Source organism: Mesitornis unicolor, unplaced genomic scaffold, assembly GCF_000695765.1.
Source record: "Mesitornis unicolor isolate BGI_N332 unplaced genomic scaffold, ASM69576v1 scaffold6157, whole genome shotgun sequence".
Lineage (NCBI taxonomy): Eukaryota > Metazoa > Chordata > Aves > Mesitornithiformes > Mesitornithidae > Mesitornis > Mesitornis unicolor.
In genome coordinates, this window is record NW_010195617.1 from 1,058 (window position 1) to 18,661 (window position 17,604).

At 42.3% G+C, this 17,604-nt stretch overlaps 1 protein-coding gene across 1 annotated transcript; it reads right to left on the minus strand.

Moving 5' to 3' along the window:
* Positions 1-429: 429 nt before the first annotated feature.
* Positions 430-16,195, minus strand: CCDC80 (coiled-coil domain containing 80). Its single transcript, XM_010188176.1, has 7 exons — positions 15,585-16,195; positions 13,329-15,223; positions 9,253-9,409; positions 6,305-6,441; positions 5,513-5,661; positions 2,130-2,233; positions 430-518 (listed from the first exon to the last, which is right to left on the minus strand). Exons 2-7 carry the CDS (start codon positions 15,213-15,215, stop codon positions 430-432), a joined length of 2,523 nt encoding a protein of 840 aa, XP_010186478.1. The 5' UTR covers positions 15,216-15,223; positions 15,585-16,195.
* Positions 16,196-17,604: the final 1,409 nt, after the last annotated feature.

Here is a 17,604-nt window from a genome sequence, read left to right on the forward strand (position 1 = left end):
TAAGATGATCTTTAAAAGGTCCTTTCCAACCCAAACCATTCTATGAAGATGAATGAGGGACCTGTACTAGAGAAGCTGCTGGGTCTATGTTCTATTAGCCCTGCAAACTCTTGAGCATGTAAAAGGCATGGACATCTCTTTGTCTTTGGCAGCAAAGCAGGCAGAGGAGTGTACTTGGGACTGTATGTTTAGGTGAGAGGTAGAGATGTGAGATGACTTTTAGATAATATTTGGGCTTTTCTGTCCTGAAAAAGCTATATAATGTTTAGCACAAGAACACCAGGAAAACTTATAGTTTGCTTTTGTGTCTTCTTGTTTCTTAAAAGAAACAGAACAAAACAGAAAAACAGTCATGCCCATCCCTCTAAAGAAAAAGAAACCCTCAGCACTGTGTAGCACTATAAGTAGTACTGAAGAAACTGGAAACAGTCACTTACCATTTATTGGATACAACTCTAAGACACCACCAATATCTTCTCCAAGTCCTAGCAATTTGATGATGGTTATATGGCGCAGACCTGTGGAGGAAGTGAAGGAGGTTTTGTGTCAGACCAGTTCTTTCTGCTCATTCTCAGGCAGATTTCAGTTTAATCATTCAGGTCTGTGCATGCTAAATTAAGGGCCAGTCTCAGCAGCCCTTTAGGAAAAAGAGATACTGATTTCTCTGGTGTCTCTGCCAGTCACATGACCTGTCCCAAACATGAGGATAAACTAGTGTTGAATAAATGTGGTATCAGTTGCATAAGAGCTGTTGCCAGTGTCCCAAGGACAACAGCATTTGGTGTGGTTCTGTGGCATAGGGTATGCTACAGTACACCAGTAAATTACAGAGGCCATTACCAAATTCAGAATGTCTCTGCACTGTTTTGGTCACTAGAAAAGCTCTTACTTATCATACATGCAGCAACAAAGTATTTAGAGGCAATATAACCTAGCACAGTTAACTCCAGATGACTGTGGGGAATGACTTAGGACAGGCATTCACTTCTTTCATTTGTTCTGGGTAGAGACTTGGGCTGTAGCCTTTGCTTTGAAGAAAGACTTTGGGGGCTGTAGAAACTGTGTAACATGAGTCTGTATGATCTACAAAATCTTTAAAGTTAACAGTTTTTACAACTTGGAGGTAAGATGTTTAGAAACATATAACTTAGTTAAAACACCCATTGAGGATAAATGCTTTAGGAACTCAGTTGATCTCCTTCAAGCTGTCCCTAACAAAGGATGGGGAGAATTTACTGTTTTGGTTATATTCCATTCTTCAGAAAACATTTTATAGTGATCCATATCACAGTTTACTTTGGTAGCTAGCAAATGAGATGATGCTGATGCTCTGAATGAAAGCCAGGTGGTAATGAATAAATGGATAGGGTACCAGTGATACTGTGCAGATCTCCCTTCAGGCATAATTCAAACATATTGAAATAGTGGCTTTTGAACAGGACCTGTTTTATTCCATTGTAGGAGTCAAGTTTAGGCCCTGTATGGTACTTGCATTGCTGAGAACATAAGTTATGGCGTAAGTCTTTCTGGGCTTCATAATGGAAAGAGAAGGGTGTTTCTGGATCTTGCTCTTATTTGTCTCTTGGAGGAGCCCATCTCTTTCTATTGACTACGTAGCTGGATCTTCAGTACCTAGTTAGGGGGCTGGGAAGGTCCTTACTGGGTTGAAGCAGCTTCCATTAATATTTTTTACAGGCTTTGGCAATGGAGCAGGAAGGAAAAGAAAACAAAATATGATGTCCATGCATCTCTCTCATATTTGGCCTAGTTCTGAGCTGGATGTCAGAGGATCTGTCCTTCCCAAAGCGTGGTGCTTGTGTCATTCATTTATGCAGTAAGAAAAAGAAAATACTGTTGATCTTCTGAAGTACAAGCCGAAAGAGCTGTGGACTGCTAACCTTTTCTGCCTCACACAAATTATTCCAGAGAACACCTTGTTTAGCTGTCAGGGTGTTTTGTACTACCTGTTTAGCATAATCTTTTCTATTTGGGTTTGGAGTAGCTACAGCAAACTTTTCAATTGCCAGACTCCTCAGACTGTCTAGGTTCAGACTTGAGCAAAGGAATCCATCACATCACCAGGAAGGATGTGGTTTCGGGGATCAAGAGAATAATTTCTTTTGACTCACCAAAATTGCAAGCTTGTCCACTGAGAGCAGCAAGCTGCTGGGAATAGGCCCAGTCCTCATCACTGGGAGCAGAGATCACCACCAGCCGCCTTCTCCATCGGAACCTGGAAAGAGAAGAGTGTGACAGGGCACAGTCATGACATGTAACTCAAGTCCTCTCAACATTTTTGTTCTCTGTAGGCTGAGATAATATCATACCTCTCACAACTTCTAAGTAACAGCTGGATGGGAGATCTTCCCAGATGTATCCATTACTAGGAGAGGATAAAGCCTGGTTTGAATTTTACAGCTCCAAAGCTCTGAAAGAAACATCTGCAGTTTCACTGTTTTGCCAAACAAACACTGCAAAGCTTATGGTCTTTGCTCAAAGCCCCCTTCAGTACTTACAATGATGCTGAGAAGTATATATTCAAGGGAAAGAAAGAGTCCTGTAGAATTTCTCACTAGACATTCAGCTTTTATGTCATTCACCACTGCTAGAACTGCACAGTTACTTTGCAGTCCAAGAGCTGTCTGAGAATCTTCATTTCAGACATAACTCATACTTAAGTGTAAATATTCACTGACCTCTCTTTCTTCTATAACTTTCTCAAAATACCAGTAACATGGCTTTAAATCTGAGCTTGTTTGTCTGTGTGTAGCTGTGTAAGCCTGTGGCTAATAAGGCATGTTTGGGGCAATAAGATAAATCTTGGATTTTTCTTTAATATGGGATGCCATGTCTGACCAACCTCCTGCACAAGGAGCACCTTTCATTGTCCTCTCAAAGAAAGGCAATGCCATAAGGACACTTGAAACCTTTAAAAATTCTAAATATAGGGGCTTTTAATAATCTCCAAACCACCCCTTTTTTGAATAAAGGTACTACTCCATTAAACCTAAATAAATCAGATTTAAAGGAATTTGCAAAGCTGCAGGGATTTTTTTATAGCAGGAAATGGTCTTTTAAATGGATGCAGATGTTACTCCGTTATAATAATAGCCTGCCTTTCTACAGCACCATGTCAAGATCTTAAAATAAAGGCTAATGTAACGGGTCAATTCTGTTCCATTTGAGAGAAGTAGAAAATACGGTGAGACTTGCTTGAAGTCACAGAAATTGCTGAAAGAACAGAGGGTGATGATGTCTTTGTCTTCTTGACTGACTGATACTGCATGTATTTTTGTAATTAAAAAAGAAAATCCTTGAACAGCAAAGTTCCTCAATTTTAATCTTGCCCAGGAGGAACAGCAAAGAGGCAAAGTTTCCATGTGCATGCTGGTATGTGAATAGGAATGAGAAGTATTAAGAATCACATATGTGACGTGAAGGAAAGGAGTGAAATTTTGTGTTGTTATTCTGAAAACAGGGAAAAAATAATCTTTGTGATATTTTGTATAGCTTAAGCATCTAGCCACCTATAAACAATGACTGAGAATGTAAACACTGGAATATACTTTGTCTAAAGCATAAATCAGAATGGAATCTTATCTGTGAGCTGCTTTAAGATACTCTAATTGCTTTCTGGTTTTTTGAGTATCTCTTTTGGAGATGCACAGAGATGAAAAGGGTTGAAAGCCACTTAAACAGCTTATCCTTCTGCTCCAGGTATTCTATATACCTGGTGTGCTTGTCTAGGGCTACATCTTACTGAGAAATTCATTCAGTTGGTCCGTCACAGTTGTTAGTTCACCATCTCTAAGGTGCAAATTTATGCCTTATTTCTGACATTAGAAGCCACAGGCCAATACTCCTGTCCTGACAAATCTGCTAGACCCTTCCCTATGTGCATCCTTTCTTCCTCTTCTACTTACTTTGCATCCCATTCTTGTTTGTGAGCCCAGAGAGCAGCACAGCCAGTGTCTTGGTGTGACAGGGGACTGCCCCCCTCCACTCCAAACTCAAGGGTCTTCTACTGATACATGTGGCTTTTAAGGATTATTCAAGCTGGCTCTGGCTCTCATGGTCTTCTTTCACACCAGCCAGGCTTGTTAAGAAAAATATTTCCATTATAATAAATGACCAACGCAATGAGCAACACCAGAGAGATGAAGCCAGGACTCTTGTTCATCTGAGAAAATACTTTTGGACAAAGCTGGAACGAATCTTGCTGGGAATCTGAGCAGTTAACATGGCTAGTGAAGTCCACCCGATATTTAAAGCCTTATGCTTGTTTCACAGACAACAAATGCATTTTGTGCAGTGGCAGTTCTGTTTATAGATGCAACATTCTGCATTTTTCCTGCCTGTTTTTCTAATGTATGTTTATTACTAGGGCTGTTTCCAAGCAAAGAAGGATTTGGGTCCTGTCACTTTCCAGCATACAAGCTCTTTCTTGTGTGGGTCAGCTGTTTCCAAACTGTGGTTCTTCTTGGTGGTCTTGAGGATGAATCACTGAGCTCTAAACAGGAGGTGGTGAAGTGGGTGGAGTGGATCTTGTTAAAGGTTCTCTTTCTGTTGAAGCGGCCATCAAATTTTAAAATGTTTATGAACAGAACCTATTGATTTGCCTGTTGCTCCTTTCTCCTTCAAGTTCTAATCCATCATGCCACCTCAGTTATTTTTATAGCCCTCTGACATTAACAATGTATTCTCTTGGATTCTGATAGTAGGTAAAGAGGATGCAATAGTTACAGGTAATGATGGGGTACATCATTGTACAATGTACCTACAATGTACCTACAATGATGGGGTAGCCCTAAGTTTTAGTTTAAATTATCCTGAAACAGAGAGGGCTATAGCTGCACAGCTCTTCTGTAGATCTGAATTCCCACAGTCCAGACATGTTTATTGCCTGGAATTTAGGTCTCGCAGGTAGAGCAGTAGCACGGCATGTAGAGATTGCATAAACAAAGCAGTCTTTCTGCAGAAGGTCTCTCAAACATTTTGCAAGAGACATCTGCAAGACCATTAATAATATGCATGACTAATACTTGCGAAGACCAACTGTTATCTCAAGTAGGATAAGAAAGAAGTTACAGTGAATTAATTACTGATCCAGGCTACATGGAAGGGATTAGAACGGGATTAATGAGATTGTAATGGTTGATGACTGAAACACATAAACACCATGCTTCATGCATTCAAAACACTAAGCTAGCATCTGTGAACTAATCCTTATTTGCTCTTCTAATGCAAATCAGTGGTATTATCTCCATGTCATGGCGGGGGAACTGAGGTACAGAAAGTTAGAAAGTGCAGTCAGTCAGGAAACAACATGCATCCTGACTTCCATTGCTCTGTACAAGACTGCTATGAAGCTATGGCTACATCTCTGTGTTTGCTTAACACTGTAAATACTGCAAAATACATATTACAGAATCACAGAAATAGTTGGATGGGTATTTTTCCAATAAGACAATAATTATTAGAACTAGCAGCAGATAAGAACAGAAAGTAATACCTGGATAAAAAGCTCTCAAGGGATTGCTTCTTATCTTCTTTGCAGACAATGCCCTCTTTTTTCTGTCTTTCCATGTCTTTAATTCGTGACTGGAAGGTGTCAATCAGATCAAATACAGACTTCATTGCTATGGGTACTTCATAGTATTGCTATTAAGAAAAAAAAACAGAGGGTTATAAGGATGCATGTATTAGCAGTCTTTCTGCATTTATCACAGCACTGCAGGATATATAGACATTGAAGTATTCCTATTTACACATGGGTAACAAGGCCTAAAACAGATTAGAAACCATGGAAAATATCATTGGTTTTGCAGTCAGACTGCTCTTTGGAAGCGGCATATTTTTAGTATTTGCCCAATGTGATTAGGCCAGGCCACTGCAGGCAACAATTTGTCTTTATGTCCTTTTGTAAGGCCATTCAACGAGAGTATATGCAACTTGTCCATGTGCAACAGGCTGTCGTCCCTTTAGGTAGCCAAACTCTGTGTTTTAGAATGGCAGGTACTACATTAAAACCCCTGCCAGAGGAGGCTGCTGTTCCTGTGGTGTCAGCTCACCATACCAGCAGAAACTCACAGTGCCCAAAATCCTCCAACTGCAGAAAATGCAGATAGGTACCTCATTCCTGAAAATTTCGCTTACTGTCATTTTTCTTGTCCTCCAGCAATGACCAAGTCCTGCATCCATGTCTTATGTGCCTCATATGCAAGCTTGTAGTGTAATTTCCTAAAATTTTCCTTTTTTTCATATTTCTCCAATGCCTTTTCTTTCAAAGAGTCAAAACTCTTACCTTGACCTTCATGTCAGTGTCAGTCAGAACCATGAAGAAATCATTGTAGGTCATCCCATACTCTTTCCTCAACTCACTGATGAGCTGCTGGTCCACAAGATCTTCATCCTCTATCACTTTCATGGGCTTTTCATTGTCTGCAGGAAGGGTAGAAGAGAACAGGAGGTGGAATAGAAATATGTTTGTATTATTTAAACTTTAAAAAAAACCTCAGAATTTAGTGTTTTGGGCAAAAATGTAAGGTGAACTTCAGGTAAGATTTAACTTATGTGGTTCTAAGTCTCCTGCTTTTCTTCAGCAAGTTAATTCCTCCTGTAAGAATTCAGCTGTTTTACATACTTTTGTGGTCTGGGGAAAGTTTGGGTGTAGGTTAAGTTTGGAACTGGCTGAAAGAGTATGGTCTATGTCAGAGTGAATGTCTGTTTATTAGCCAGACTGGATCTAAATATAATCCTGAACAGTCCACTGACAGGCAGATGGGTCTAGGTACACAAAAAGTGACCTTGAGTAACCTTGGCCTGATGTGGAAAATCCTTTACCACTCCAGATTTGTCAAGGAGATGCAGAAATGGATGGTCTGGCAGGGTTTGTGACTCCCTGTCACTCAGGGACACAAGGCTTCTCATCCTCTGCTAAGTCCTCTTCCTCTGAGAGTAGTAGAGGCATGTCTGGAAGCCAGACATAAATCTATAATCAGGCCTGTTGTATGCCAGTCCTGAAATACCCTGGACCTGGTGTGGTCTTGAGCTTCCTGTTCCATCACACATCTCTTCCCAAGGTCTGGTAAAACCAGATGAACTTCCAGAGGAAAGATGTGGTGGAGTTATAAGCAGAACTAGCAGCTTTTGTACTAACTTTTTGCCTACGTCCAGCAAAGCATTTATGGTGGTGTTAACCTTTAGATGCAGAGAGCAATGAGATTGTTTACATGATTCAAGAGACACCTAAACTTAAGTGCTTTGCTGGACTGAGACCTGAAGTCTTTCTCCAAACCCTACTATTACGAAAGCAAAGATTCTCATTGGCTTTGGTGGGTGCTTCCCCAGGACCGGAACACTGATACCAGTTGTTTCAAAGCTGCCTAAGTGAGATTGGATGCCCAGTGTCACCTGGCTATATGGGAACTCTGTATGTAAAGAAGGTGGTACTAAACATTGCTGAATTAGCTACTTTTCAAGTACTTCATAGTCTGATTGATAGTGTCTCCAAAACCTCTGGCTTCAGTGAGATGAACCTCTTTACAATAGCCAGCAATAAGCAATAAGCAGTGACACTGATAGGTATCTTGCTTCACAGGTAAAGAGAGGCAATAGGACTTCAAATAATAAACCTTTTAGTATCAGGTATGCTGGTCAAATTTGTAAGGCTGTCCATACCTAAAGGCTATGGTTGAAATCTTCTAAATTAGTATCTGTCTACCAGTACAGAGGGGAAAGTGTGCCTGGACCTCTCTTTACTGTGGAGGAGAATACTCACTTTGTGAACATACCAAAATCAGCTCTTAAGCCTAGGAAAGTTGATCCTGGGAAGGAAAGGAACTTGCACCAAGGGGTCTAACTAGCATGCTTCTCTCTGTCCTGGGTTTAGCCAGTGCATGCTCCTGCAAAATGAAGCTTTTTTCTTTTACTTTTGCTTGAAAGAGTCCAGCGCAGAGCCACAAAGATGACTGAAGGAGTGGAGCATCTCCCTTATGAGGAGTGGCTGACGGAGCTGGGTCTCTTTAGTTTGGAGAAGAGGAGACTGAGGGGTGACTTCATTAATGTTTATAAATTTGTAAAGGGTGAGTGTCAGGAGGAAGTAGCCAGGCTCTTCTCAGTGATGTTAAATGACAGGACAAGGGGCAATGGGAGCAAGCTGGAGCATAGGAGGTTCAATCTGAACATGAGGAAAAACTTTTTCGCTGTGAGGGTAACAGAGCACTGGACCAGGCTGCCCAGAGAGGTTGTGGAGTCTCCTTCTCTGGAGACATTCAAAACCCGCCTGGACGCGTTCCTGTGTGACCTAGTCCGGGTGATCCTGCTCTGGCAGGGGGGTTTGACTGGATGATCTTTCAAGGTCCCTTCCAACTCATAATATTCTGTGATTCTGTGATCCCATGACCTTGTGAGGAGTGCAAAGGCATCAGAAAATGTTATGTGGCAGAACAGGTAGATAATGATCTTGAACTTCAAAATAAGATTAACTTGGGCCAAATTTTGAATATAATCCCAAACAGTTCCTCTCAGCATTTCTTGCCCTCAGTTTCCTCTCCTTCATGACAACAGGCAGTTTCTTTAAACAGTGTTCAAATTGTGTTAGCCAGTATCTTGCCACTCATAGCTAATGTACTGCAAAAGCCAAGGGCAGGGGAGGGGTGGAATTGTATTGGGGCAGCTGTTTGATTAGACAGTGAGGTTGGCATTCAAGATATTGATAGACCTGAGCCTAATTTCCTCTTTCTGACCCATGCCCTTATCACAACGGATTTAACAGACACAAACTGGAACACAGGAAGTTCCACTTAAATTTGAGAAGAAACTTCTTCTCAGTGAGGGTAACAGAGCACTGGAACAGGCTGCCCAGAGAGGTTGTGGAATCTCCTTCTCTGGAGACATTCGAAACCCGCCTGGACGCGCTTCTGTGTAACCTCATCTAGGTGTTCCTGCTCTGGCAGGGGGATTGGACTAGATGATCTTTTGAGGTCCCTTCCAATCCCTAACGTTCTGTGATTCTGTGATCACATTTTTCTGCCTTTTCACTGTTTTACTGGCTTTTAGAATTCTCACAAAAACAAAGGTGCTCAACATGGTAAATACCAGAGAGACTTATGCAGGACTAATGGGTTTGAAAGTGCAACTGGACCACAGCAAATGATCTTGCTTAGATCTTCACCCAAGCTGGGGAGGTTTCTCCCTTTGCTGTCTGTATTGTGCCCATGAGACAGAAATAAATTATTAAGAAAAAAGAACCTAGCTGGAAGTGGTCAATTTTCATGCTGCTGTTGTTCATGGAGCCAAAAATTGTAATGACTGAGATCTTCCTTGTTGCCATCTTGCAGAAGCTTTCCAAATATTCATCTCGCTGCTGTACATACATGGTGTTGTCCGCCTTGGGGGTTGTGATCAGCTGGTTGGTGGCAGAGACAAAAGAGCTCATTTAGTATAAATGAAGCATATGAGTATTTTACCGAAGGAAAAAAGTCTGCAAACTGAGTTTTCTTTTCTGTAGACCTATTGACAGCTCTGTAGCCTTATTTTATTTATTCATGATTAGAGTGTACCTTTAGGCCCGGGCCTTACACAAGGGTGTTCAACCAGCCACAGGAAAACCTTAGGCAGCATGGCCAGCTGGTGGCACCAGCTTCTCTGCTGCCTTTCCACAGTGCTGGTAGAAGAAATGGCACTGAATATCACAGAAAATCATGTACTCTCCTATTATCCCTTGCCCTGCCAGTCCTGCCAGGTCTCCCTCACAGACTTCAGTAGTGCCATGAATCTAGAATTCCCCCCACTCACTCACAGTGGGAGCACTGGAAACATGACAGCTGCTCTGGCCTCATCCCATGGTCCAGGCAGGGCTCTCAGGGGCTGTTTTGACGCTCAGGGGCTGAGTACCGCTAGAGATACATGAATACTTCTATAACTAATGGTGATATAAGAAGACCTTGAAGGCTTGCTAGGGCCACTGTGACCTCATCTGAAAATTGCTGATATAGCTTTTGCTTGTTCTAAGCCACTTTGATGTCTTATGGAAGTTACATTTGCTGAGAAGGCGTGGCTATGTGGGAAGAACAGAAGGATGAACAATTGCAACAATAAGAGTATAAAAATATCTACTGTTTATAGTACTCATTTCAAAGCCTCCTAACAATTGCAAAGATTTAACTTTTTAAAAGTTTAAAGCACACCACTTACATCCTTCATCCTTCAGTGACTGGGATACAGACATCCCAGGGAAGGTGTGTATGTGTAACAACATGCAGTAGTCCTCTGCAGCAGTTTTCAGCAGAAGGTGAAGAGGAATGCTGCAGTTCCTGCAGTGCTTGTTCCATTCTAACTGGCAGCAGTGAACTGCAGTCAAGCACCGGCCACCAATCCCCCAAACACACAGGGAGCTGGAATCTGGATCCAAATTTTACGGTTCAGGGTCATAAATAATCACCAGACTCTTTCAATTGCAAACTTATGCTTCAGTCTGTAACAGGTGCAAACATCTTCTAGCTGACTTCTTAAGTTTGCAGGCCTGGAGGCTAATTTTTATGACATACTCCTTATAAATCCAGTTCATCAATGTACTGAAATGTAAGAGGCATTCCTGGGCTTATAAGATCTCCCTCTCATTTATGCAAAGCCCCCCTAGGAGGACTGCAGCATTGGGACATGAAGGTGAATGAGAGCCAGACATAACGAGGATTTGATTTCTGGGCCATAACATGTAACACGTTGCTTTTAAATTGCACAGAAATGCTTGAAATGAAAACTGATCATGAAAAGGATTTGAGAACTGAGATCAAAACCAGACCATTGGTTTGTATTGTCTTCCTAGTTTCAGAGGCCATAAGCAGGAACACACAGTCAAATTTGAATTTCATTGACTTCATCAAACCTTGTAGAACAAATCAGGAAACATTTAAGAGGCAAAGCAAACTTCAGATCACAGCTTTGTACTAGGACTGTTTTAAGCCAGGCAGTATATACACTGTATCTATCTGTATTTGCATGCACATGTGTGTGCATATATATGCGTGTGGGTATAAATGGAGTGTTATATATCAACTCTCAGTCTGCATTTCATCATGACAGAGAAATAAACAAAAAATCCAAACTCACTAAGCCAAGATTTCTCAACATTAGTAAGACTGCAATAAAAGCCTCATTATAGAGAGGTGGGGCTGCAGGACTCAAAACCCGTACATTTTTTCTGCAGCTGAGTGCGATACTTGGCATTATTTGAACTTAACCCAGAATAGCCTTCCAAATTCTGGATGTTTGAAATTCACACTGAAATCTGCAATCTGAAAGCCTTAATGATACATAGCACTTAAAATCCCACATCTCTTTCAAAAGACTTTTGGGAGAGGACGGTAACAACGTCCTTGGGAGCCAGTCTATTAAAGCAGCTGAAAGACAGAAGTATAGCAAAACAATGGGGAATAACTCAGGTAGGGCCACTTCTGTAACAGTGTGGTCTAATTCTCTAGAGAGGGCATTGAAAGACTCATGAATGGCAGAGTTCATTCAGCTGGAAGGACTGATCCCAAGGCAACTGAAGAGTTTGATAGGAAGGGATGCAAACAGGCATGTGTGTGGCTTCAAAGAAGCCTGAGAAGTTCTTTGTTTTTCCACATGTGCCATGCATGGCAAAGAGATAGTAGAGATCAGCCACTGCTTTTACTGATGACCAAATCAAACCTATTCTCCTTGAAACTTCAGGCAAGCAGGCCGAGAACGGTATTAGATTCTGGAAAAGTGAAGTGCAGCGTGGCATGATCATTTGTCTTCAGTGAGTTTTGGCCTAACAACCTGAGATTGTGAAACTCTGTTCTTGGAGATCCAGCTGATGGGTGGCCTAGTATCAGAAGGTTCAAATTTCAGAGCAGGCTTTAAGTTGCCAGGACTGTGCTGCTGTAGCAGCCTGACATCTGCAAGCTCTGCTTTTGGCTCTTTTTTCAATTTTGTTTTTATTTGTCCTGATACTACACATATTCTTGGAAGCCACAATGTTGAGATATATGAACAAATTTGAAAGATCCCTAACTTCTGTGCAGTTTCTCTCTCTGAGCTTTTGATTTGGCTAAGTATTAGTTAACAAGTAACTCACAGGCATTATTTGCAAAATTCAGTCAAGTTCAGATTTTTCAAATATATGGCTTTTCTCCACTTCCAGCATGTTGGGGAATGCAAGTCTGCTAGCTCTGCACAGCGCCTAAGCTGTAAGAATGGGGAGGGGGAGAAGAAAGTTGGCTTCTGCTCAGGTCTGTGAATCATCAACAAAATGATTAATTAAATTCCTATGGTTGAAATCTTAGCTTGGCATCTTAGCTATTTGGATTGGAATATGGGGCATGAAAGGCAAAGCTATGTTTGTCACACTGACTATTGGACAATAACTGTGAAACAGGCCAGCTTGAAGTGGAACAGTTGCAAGAAACCAGCTCCCACAATAATATTTTTAAAGAACTGTTTTTCAAAGTATACCTTTCAGGGTATGTGCCATCTGCCAGAAAAAACATTTGTAGTACAACTAAAACTGTTTCCTGTCCCAGGTGAAGTGTTTTTTTAGATAAGTAGTTGGAAAAACATACAACACTATTAAACCCTGGGACAAGTAACTCCAGACCATGCTGTTTCACAGGCTTGAAAACCATAGTGTTACAGTTTAATAAAAACAGCAGCAGGGGAAAACCAAAACAAAAAAAAGAAGATTGTGCAGGATCTCTGAGGATGCCTAGGAGATTTGAATGCCAAATTCCTATCAGAAAGAATAGCAAATATAACAATCCTACCTCAGGGCATCTGATCATATGCCTTTGTGCATATCCTTGGTCAGACAGGCACTAGTGCTGCCAAGCCACCCGGCTTGCTTCCAGTTTTAGGACACCAGCACCAATATAAAACAGGTGTGCCAGCTGGCAGGACATGCTGAGTGTTGAAATGTGGTAACATTGGCAAGTACCCCAAAGCAATGAATGGATGTAATCCACACTGGAACTTCATCATAACTATACAGATCCTGACACTTATATATCCACTGGAAACAAAATAATCTGATAGCTATATGGTGGCTCATAGAAGTAACTGATAAGAGCTTTTAGCCCAATTTCTGGCTGACTGATGTTCATACTGCATGTAAGATTTCCAACATGAGACTGCAGAACATTCCCTTTTGGAAATTATTGTTTGGATCTAGAAATTTTACCTCTTAATCAAAAGCACTCAAAAAGAATAATACAAAACCACCATAAACTTTCTGTTCCACATATTTCTACTAGGAGGGAAATATGACATCATTTATGTAATAATATTCAGATGAACAAGTTACTTACAATGAGCCGCCTTTTGCCTTCAAAATATTCCAAAAGGTTGGCTGCCGATTTCCTGGGAGGCTGTAGGAAAGGCTTCTTGTTTGGCTTGGGGAAATCCTCATTTTCAGTCCTGCTCCCCTTCTTGTTCTTCTTGCTGCGGTCTTTGTCCTGCTTGCTCTTTTTCTCTGCTTTGTCCTTCTTGGATTGCTTCTCACTCTTGTGCACCTTGTCAGGTCTGTCCTTCTTCTTCTTCTTCTCGGGTTTATCCATTCGCTCATGCTTCTTTGATTCTTTTCCTTTCTTTGGGGGAATATTTCCTGTTGCAATCTCTTCCTCTAAATGGGAACTGGCAGGCTTGCTCAGGTCATATTTATCTTCATATTCATTGCTCAATATCTTTTCTTGAGCCTTCTTTTTTGGCGATTTAGTCTTAGTTGGTTTGTGTTGTCCTGGTGTGATGTTCAGGTCTCTATGGTTATAGTCCTTCCTGTCTGTTCGGTTATCTTTAAATCTGCCCACATTTGCCTTTGTGTAGTGCACTGAGGGAGCTGTTGGGACTTCTGTGAAACTGTCATAGTGGGCAGCTTTGCTTGGTTTCCTTGTGGCCAGCAGGTGTTTCTCTGGGTGGCTGCGCTGCCGGTCCCTGCGGTTTGCCTTCCACACAGGAGAGTAGAAATCCTGAGAGGCTGTGACTCGTGGTGTCGTGGCATCAGGGCCTACTGGCAGCCTGTGGTACTCTGTGGTGGAATGTGACTTTGTGGTCCAGGTCCTCTGCGTGGTGGGGAGGGGTGTAGTTGTTGTCGTAGACCGACTTGCTGTTGTCACTGCACGGGTGGTGGCACGGGTAGTTGTAGTGGTGGGAGGGAGGGTAGTGGTCCTTACTGTAGGCAGAGGAGTGGCCACTGTGGTTGTCATTGATTTCCTCACTGTTTTGGTCCTTGTGGGCTGATTATTGCTCCTCCTTGGCTCCTCCTTCCTTGCTGACACCTGGACATGTCCACCACCATGGGTGCTGCCCCCATTATTGCCATCCTCAACCACTTGTCCCTCCACCCCAGCTGCTTTGCAAGTCTGAATGAAGCCCTTCTGTCTCAGCTTCTCAATTTTTCTGATGGGGCTCTGATCAATAACTTCATACATAGCCTCTAGCCTGACTGGATAAGGATACCTTTCCTCCACCTGCAGAGTTTTCTTCAACAGCACCATGCCAAATTTCCCCTTCTCTAGTTTCAGAAAGCTCATGAGCTTAGGTATGAGTGCAGGATCTAGTGGCTGCTCCAGAATTTTTCCTTCGTTGGTTATCCTTCTGACTTTTCCCCCTTCTTCCCCTTCTTCATGGAACATCACAATCTGTTGGATGTGCCTCTCAGCCAGTTCGCAGTAAACATCGTTTTTCAGCAGGCTCATCATGAGCCGGTAGTATCCCTCAGAGGCATGGGGGGCAGAAATGACCCACACCCGATTTTTCCCAGCAAAGCTGGCCAGGACATTGGGAGAACTTGACCCTGATGGGAAACGTACCACTCGTGACTGTGAGGCAGGGGATATCCCTTCATCCTTAATCATCTCAGACCTGGAGTATTTGGCTGCAGCTGTGAGTCTCTGTACCCGTCTTGTTCTGGTCCCCATGCCCCTGGCCTGGGAATGCGCTTCCCCTTGCAGGAGATTGGCAGGTGCCTTTGGAGGTGCTGAAGAATCCCTCTTAGTCACAGGGTGTTGGGGATTCAGGTTTGAATTCCTCAGGGGTGCTCCAGACCTTCTCAGGAGGCTGCTTGGAGCCCTGTAAGCCAGGGGCACTTTCTTAACTCTATGGCTCCCTCTCTCTGCTAGCCTCCCTGTCTTCTCAGAGCCACACACTAGCCATGCTGCCCACAGCAGGGATAAACTGAGAGCTCGCCTCCAGTTCATTGTGCAATCTGCTTGAGGGCAGAAGGAGAAAAAGTTAGATGTTAACAGTATGATGATACCTTCCACAAATGATGAAAAAGCAAAGTACAAGCTGACTAGTTTTTGTAATTTACAAGTGCTGATTACACCTCAGTCCTGCCCTGGTGGCTTTGTACAGTTTACAGTTATTTTTGGAAAAGCACAAAATGGATCATTTTTCACAAAAATGAGATCATCTGTCGGTAACATGACTCTGTCTATCCAAAAGGACACTGCATCCTTCTCTCTCTCTGTCTCTCTCTCATGCTCTCACATACACACATGCAAGCACACACAGAGAAAGGGTCCAGTATGTAAAGCAGAAAGCCAAGAATTTGACTTAAGACTTACACACTCAGCGAAGTTCCCCTTCCAGCAACGAGGTTTCACGTCTTTTTCCTTTAAAAGGAGACCAATGCCATACAGCTTTGCTGCTGCCCAGTGATTTATCTGTACACAGACCAGCAGGTCCCAGAGCCTGTCCGTCTCCCTGTGTATCTTTTAACTTTTTCTTTTTCACTTTCTTGACAAGCAGGATGAGGGTAGAGGAAATTTCCTTTGAGATCTCTGCCTCTCCATTTACCTGCAGTTCTGGCTTTGTGCTCTATCGGTTACCTGCACAGGCAGGGATTTCATTTACGAAAAGGGAAATCCCAGCTGCTACAAGTCTTCCTCGTTTAAACTTCCCAAGCCTCCTTCCCACCTCCTCCTTCCACAGTCCCGTTTAGCTCCTTTGTTTCCAGAGAGGAAAGCACCACCATTAATGTATTTTCCAGGCTGAAGAAAAACACAGGAATGTGATGCTGACAAAAAAAGGGCGCTTCCCTTTCCCCTTTCTCCACACTTCGACAAAAGCAAATGGTAAAAGACTGGTCTTTTCTTCTTCTTTCCCTTCTTGGCTGGCCGCGGTCCCAGAAATGTCAGGGCAACCCCAGCCCTGCTCCGAACCAGCTTCAGACAACGGTGGCCACTGGGAATGGGGGAAACTTCACTCAGGATTTAACAGCTCAGCAGAACCCGCCTCCTCCCCACTCCGAGACAGGGAGGGAGGAGGAAGAGGAAGGCTCTGGGGGCTGAAACACTGCACAGCATCATGGAGCACTTCAGAGAGGGTGACTCCAGGCTTAACCCTTTCCATCATGCATCCAAGCTCTCTGGCGCTCCCTAACCTCGGCTTTCTCTTTCCTCCCATAAAACCGGCACTGTCTGGATAAAAAATAATCCTGTGAGAAGTGTGTTTCCCTGTCAATGTCAATAAGAGCTCTGGTGTTTAAGAGTTACTGTTTTTTAACCCCATTAGTTCTGCCTCCTGTTCTTCTTTTCCTTGTTTGTTTGCTTACTGGGAGCTCTCCAGTGAAATCAAATTTCTCATCACTTTCCTACCAAATTCTGTTTCAGGTCCTCATGTATGTTGGTATAGTCTATTCTGCAAACATCATATGGGTGTGTCTGTTTTTTAATATGTATTTTTTCAAAAAATTAGGCTGTTTATTATTGTATTAACATTAGAGCTGCATGTATTTCCTATGAATGTATATTAGCAGGGGAAAAAAAAAAGATATATGGTGCAAAAATAACTAAAGATACATGGGTAAAAACAGGGTCATGTCCTTTGCTCTCCCTTCCTGGTGTAAATGACACCATTCTATTGAGCTGACGTAAACTGGCACAGCTATGCTGCCAGCACCTGGTCTTTAGCCAATTCACACTGGCTTCAGTGTGACAGGCACCTTCAGGGTAGAGTACCACTCAATTGTAGTTGAAGGGTAACACCTAAATACATCCAAGGCCTTAACACTACTTTTACTGTTTTCCAAAATTTCACTTATTTACAGAGAGGCTGTTACATTTCCATGATAACATACTGGATTTGACCTCAGTTACCTTGCTAAGGAGGAAGTACCTTCTACTTGGAATTAATGTTTCAAGGATAAAAACCTCTTTATTTTCTTTCTCTTTTTCCTTATTTGCTTCATTTTTACTTTAAATTTTCCAGTGCACTGGTAAACATTAGTAGTGGTTTTGCTAATATGTGTCCACAGTTTGCATTCTGTGGCCAGTGGTTTGCCCTGGAGGTAGAGGAGGATGCTGAGTGCCTGTGCTCACATTAACATGAGTGCAAAAATGCACAACCCCTCCCATAATATCATATCCTACATCAGCTGGGAAGTGAGAGTATTATACCTCTCACAAGGACCACAAAACAGGAGCTCTGCAGAGCCACAGCAGGTAACATTTTTCACTTATATTAGTGGCAGGTCTGCTGGTTTATTAATCTTGACAAGAAAAAAAAGGTCTCTAAACATTACACTTTTCAATGTGGCCTTTTATAGAAAATATAGTTCAAAATTATGTTTTCATTTAAATGTTT

What these genes read in the sequence shown, in the direction of transcription:
- CCDC80 (XM_010188176.1), bottom strand. Translation starts at nt 15,215, where the DNA reads ATGAACTGGAGGCGAGCTCTCAGTTTATCCCTGCTGTGGGCAGCATGG. An exon ending in AAGGCAAAAGGCGGCTCATT is followed by an intron (nt 9,410 to 13,328) that starts GTAAGTAACTTG and finishes GCCACCAACCAG; the next exon opens with CTGATCACAACCCCCAAGGC. An exon ending in ACACTGACATGAAGGTCAAG is followed by an intron (nt 5,662 to 6,304) that starts GTAAGAGTTTTG and finishes TTTTCTTAATAG; the next exon opens with CAATACTATGAAGTACCCAT.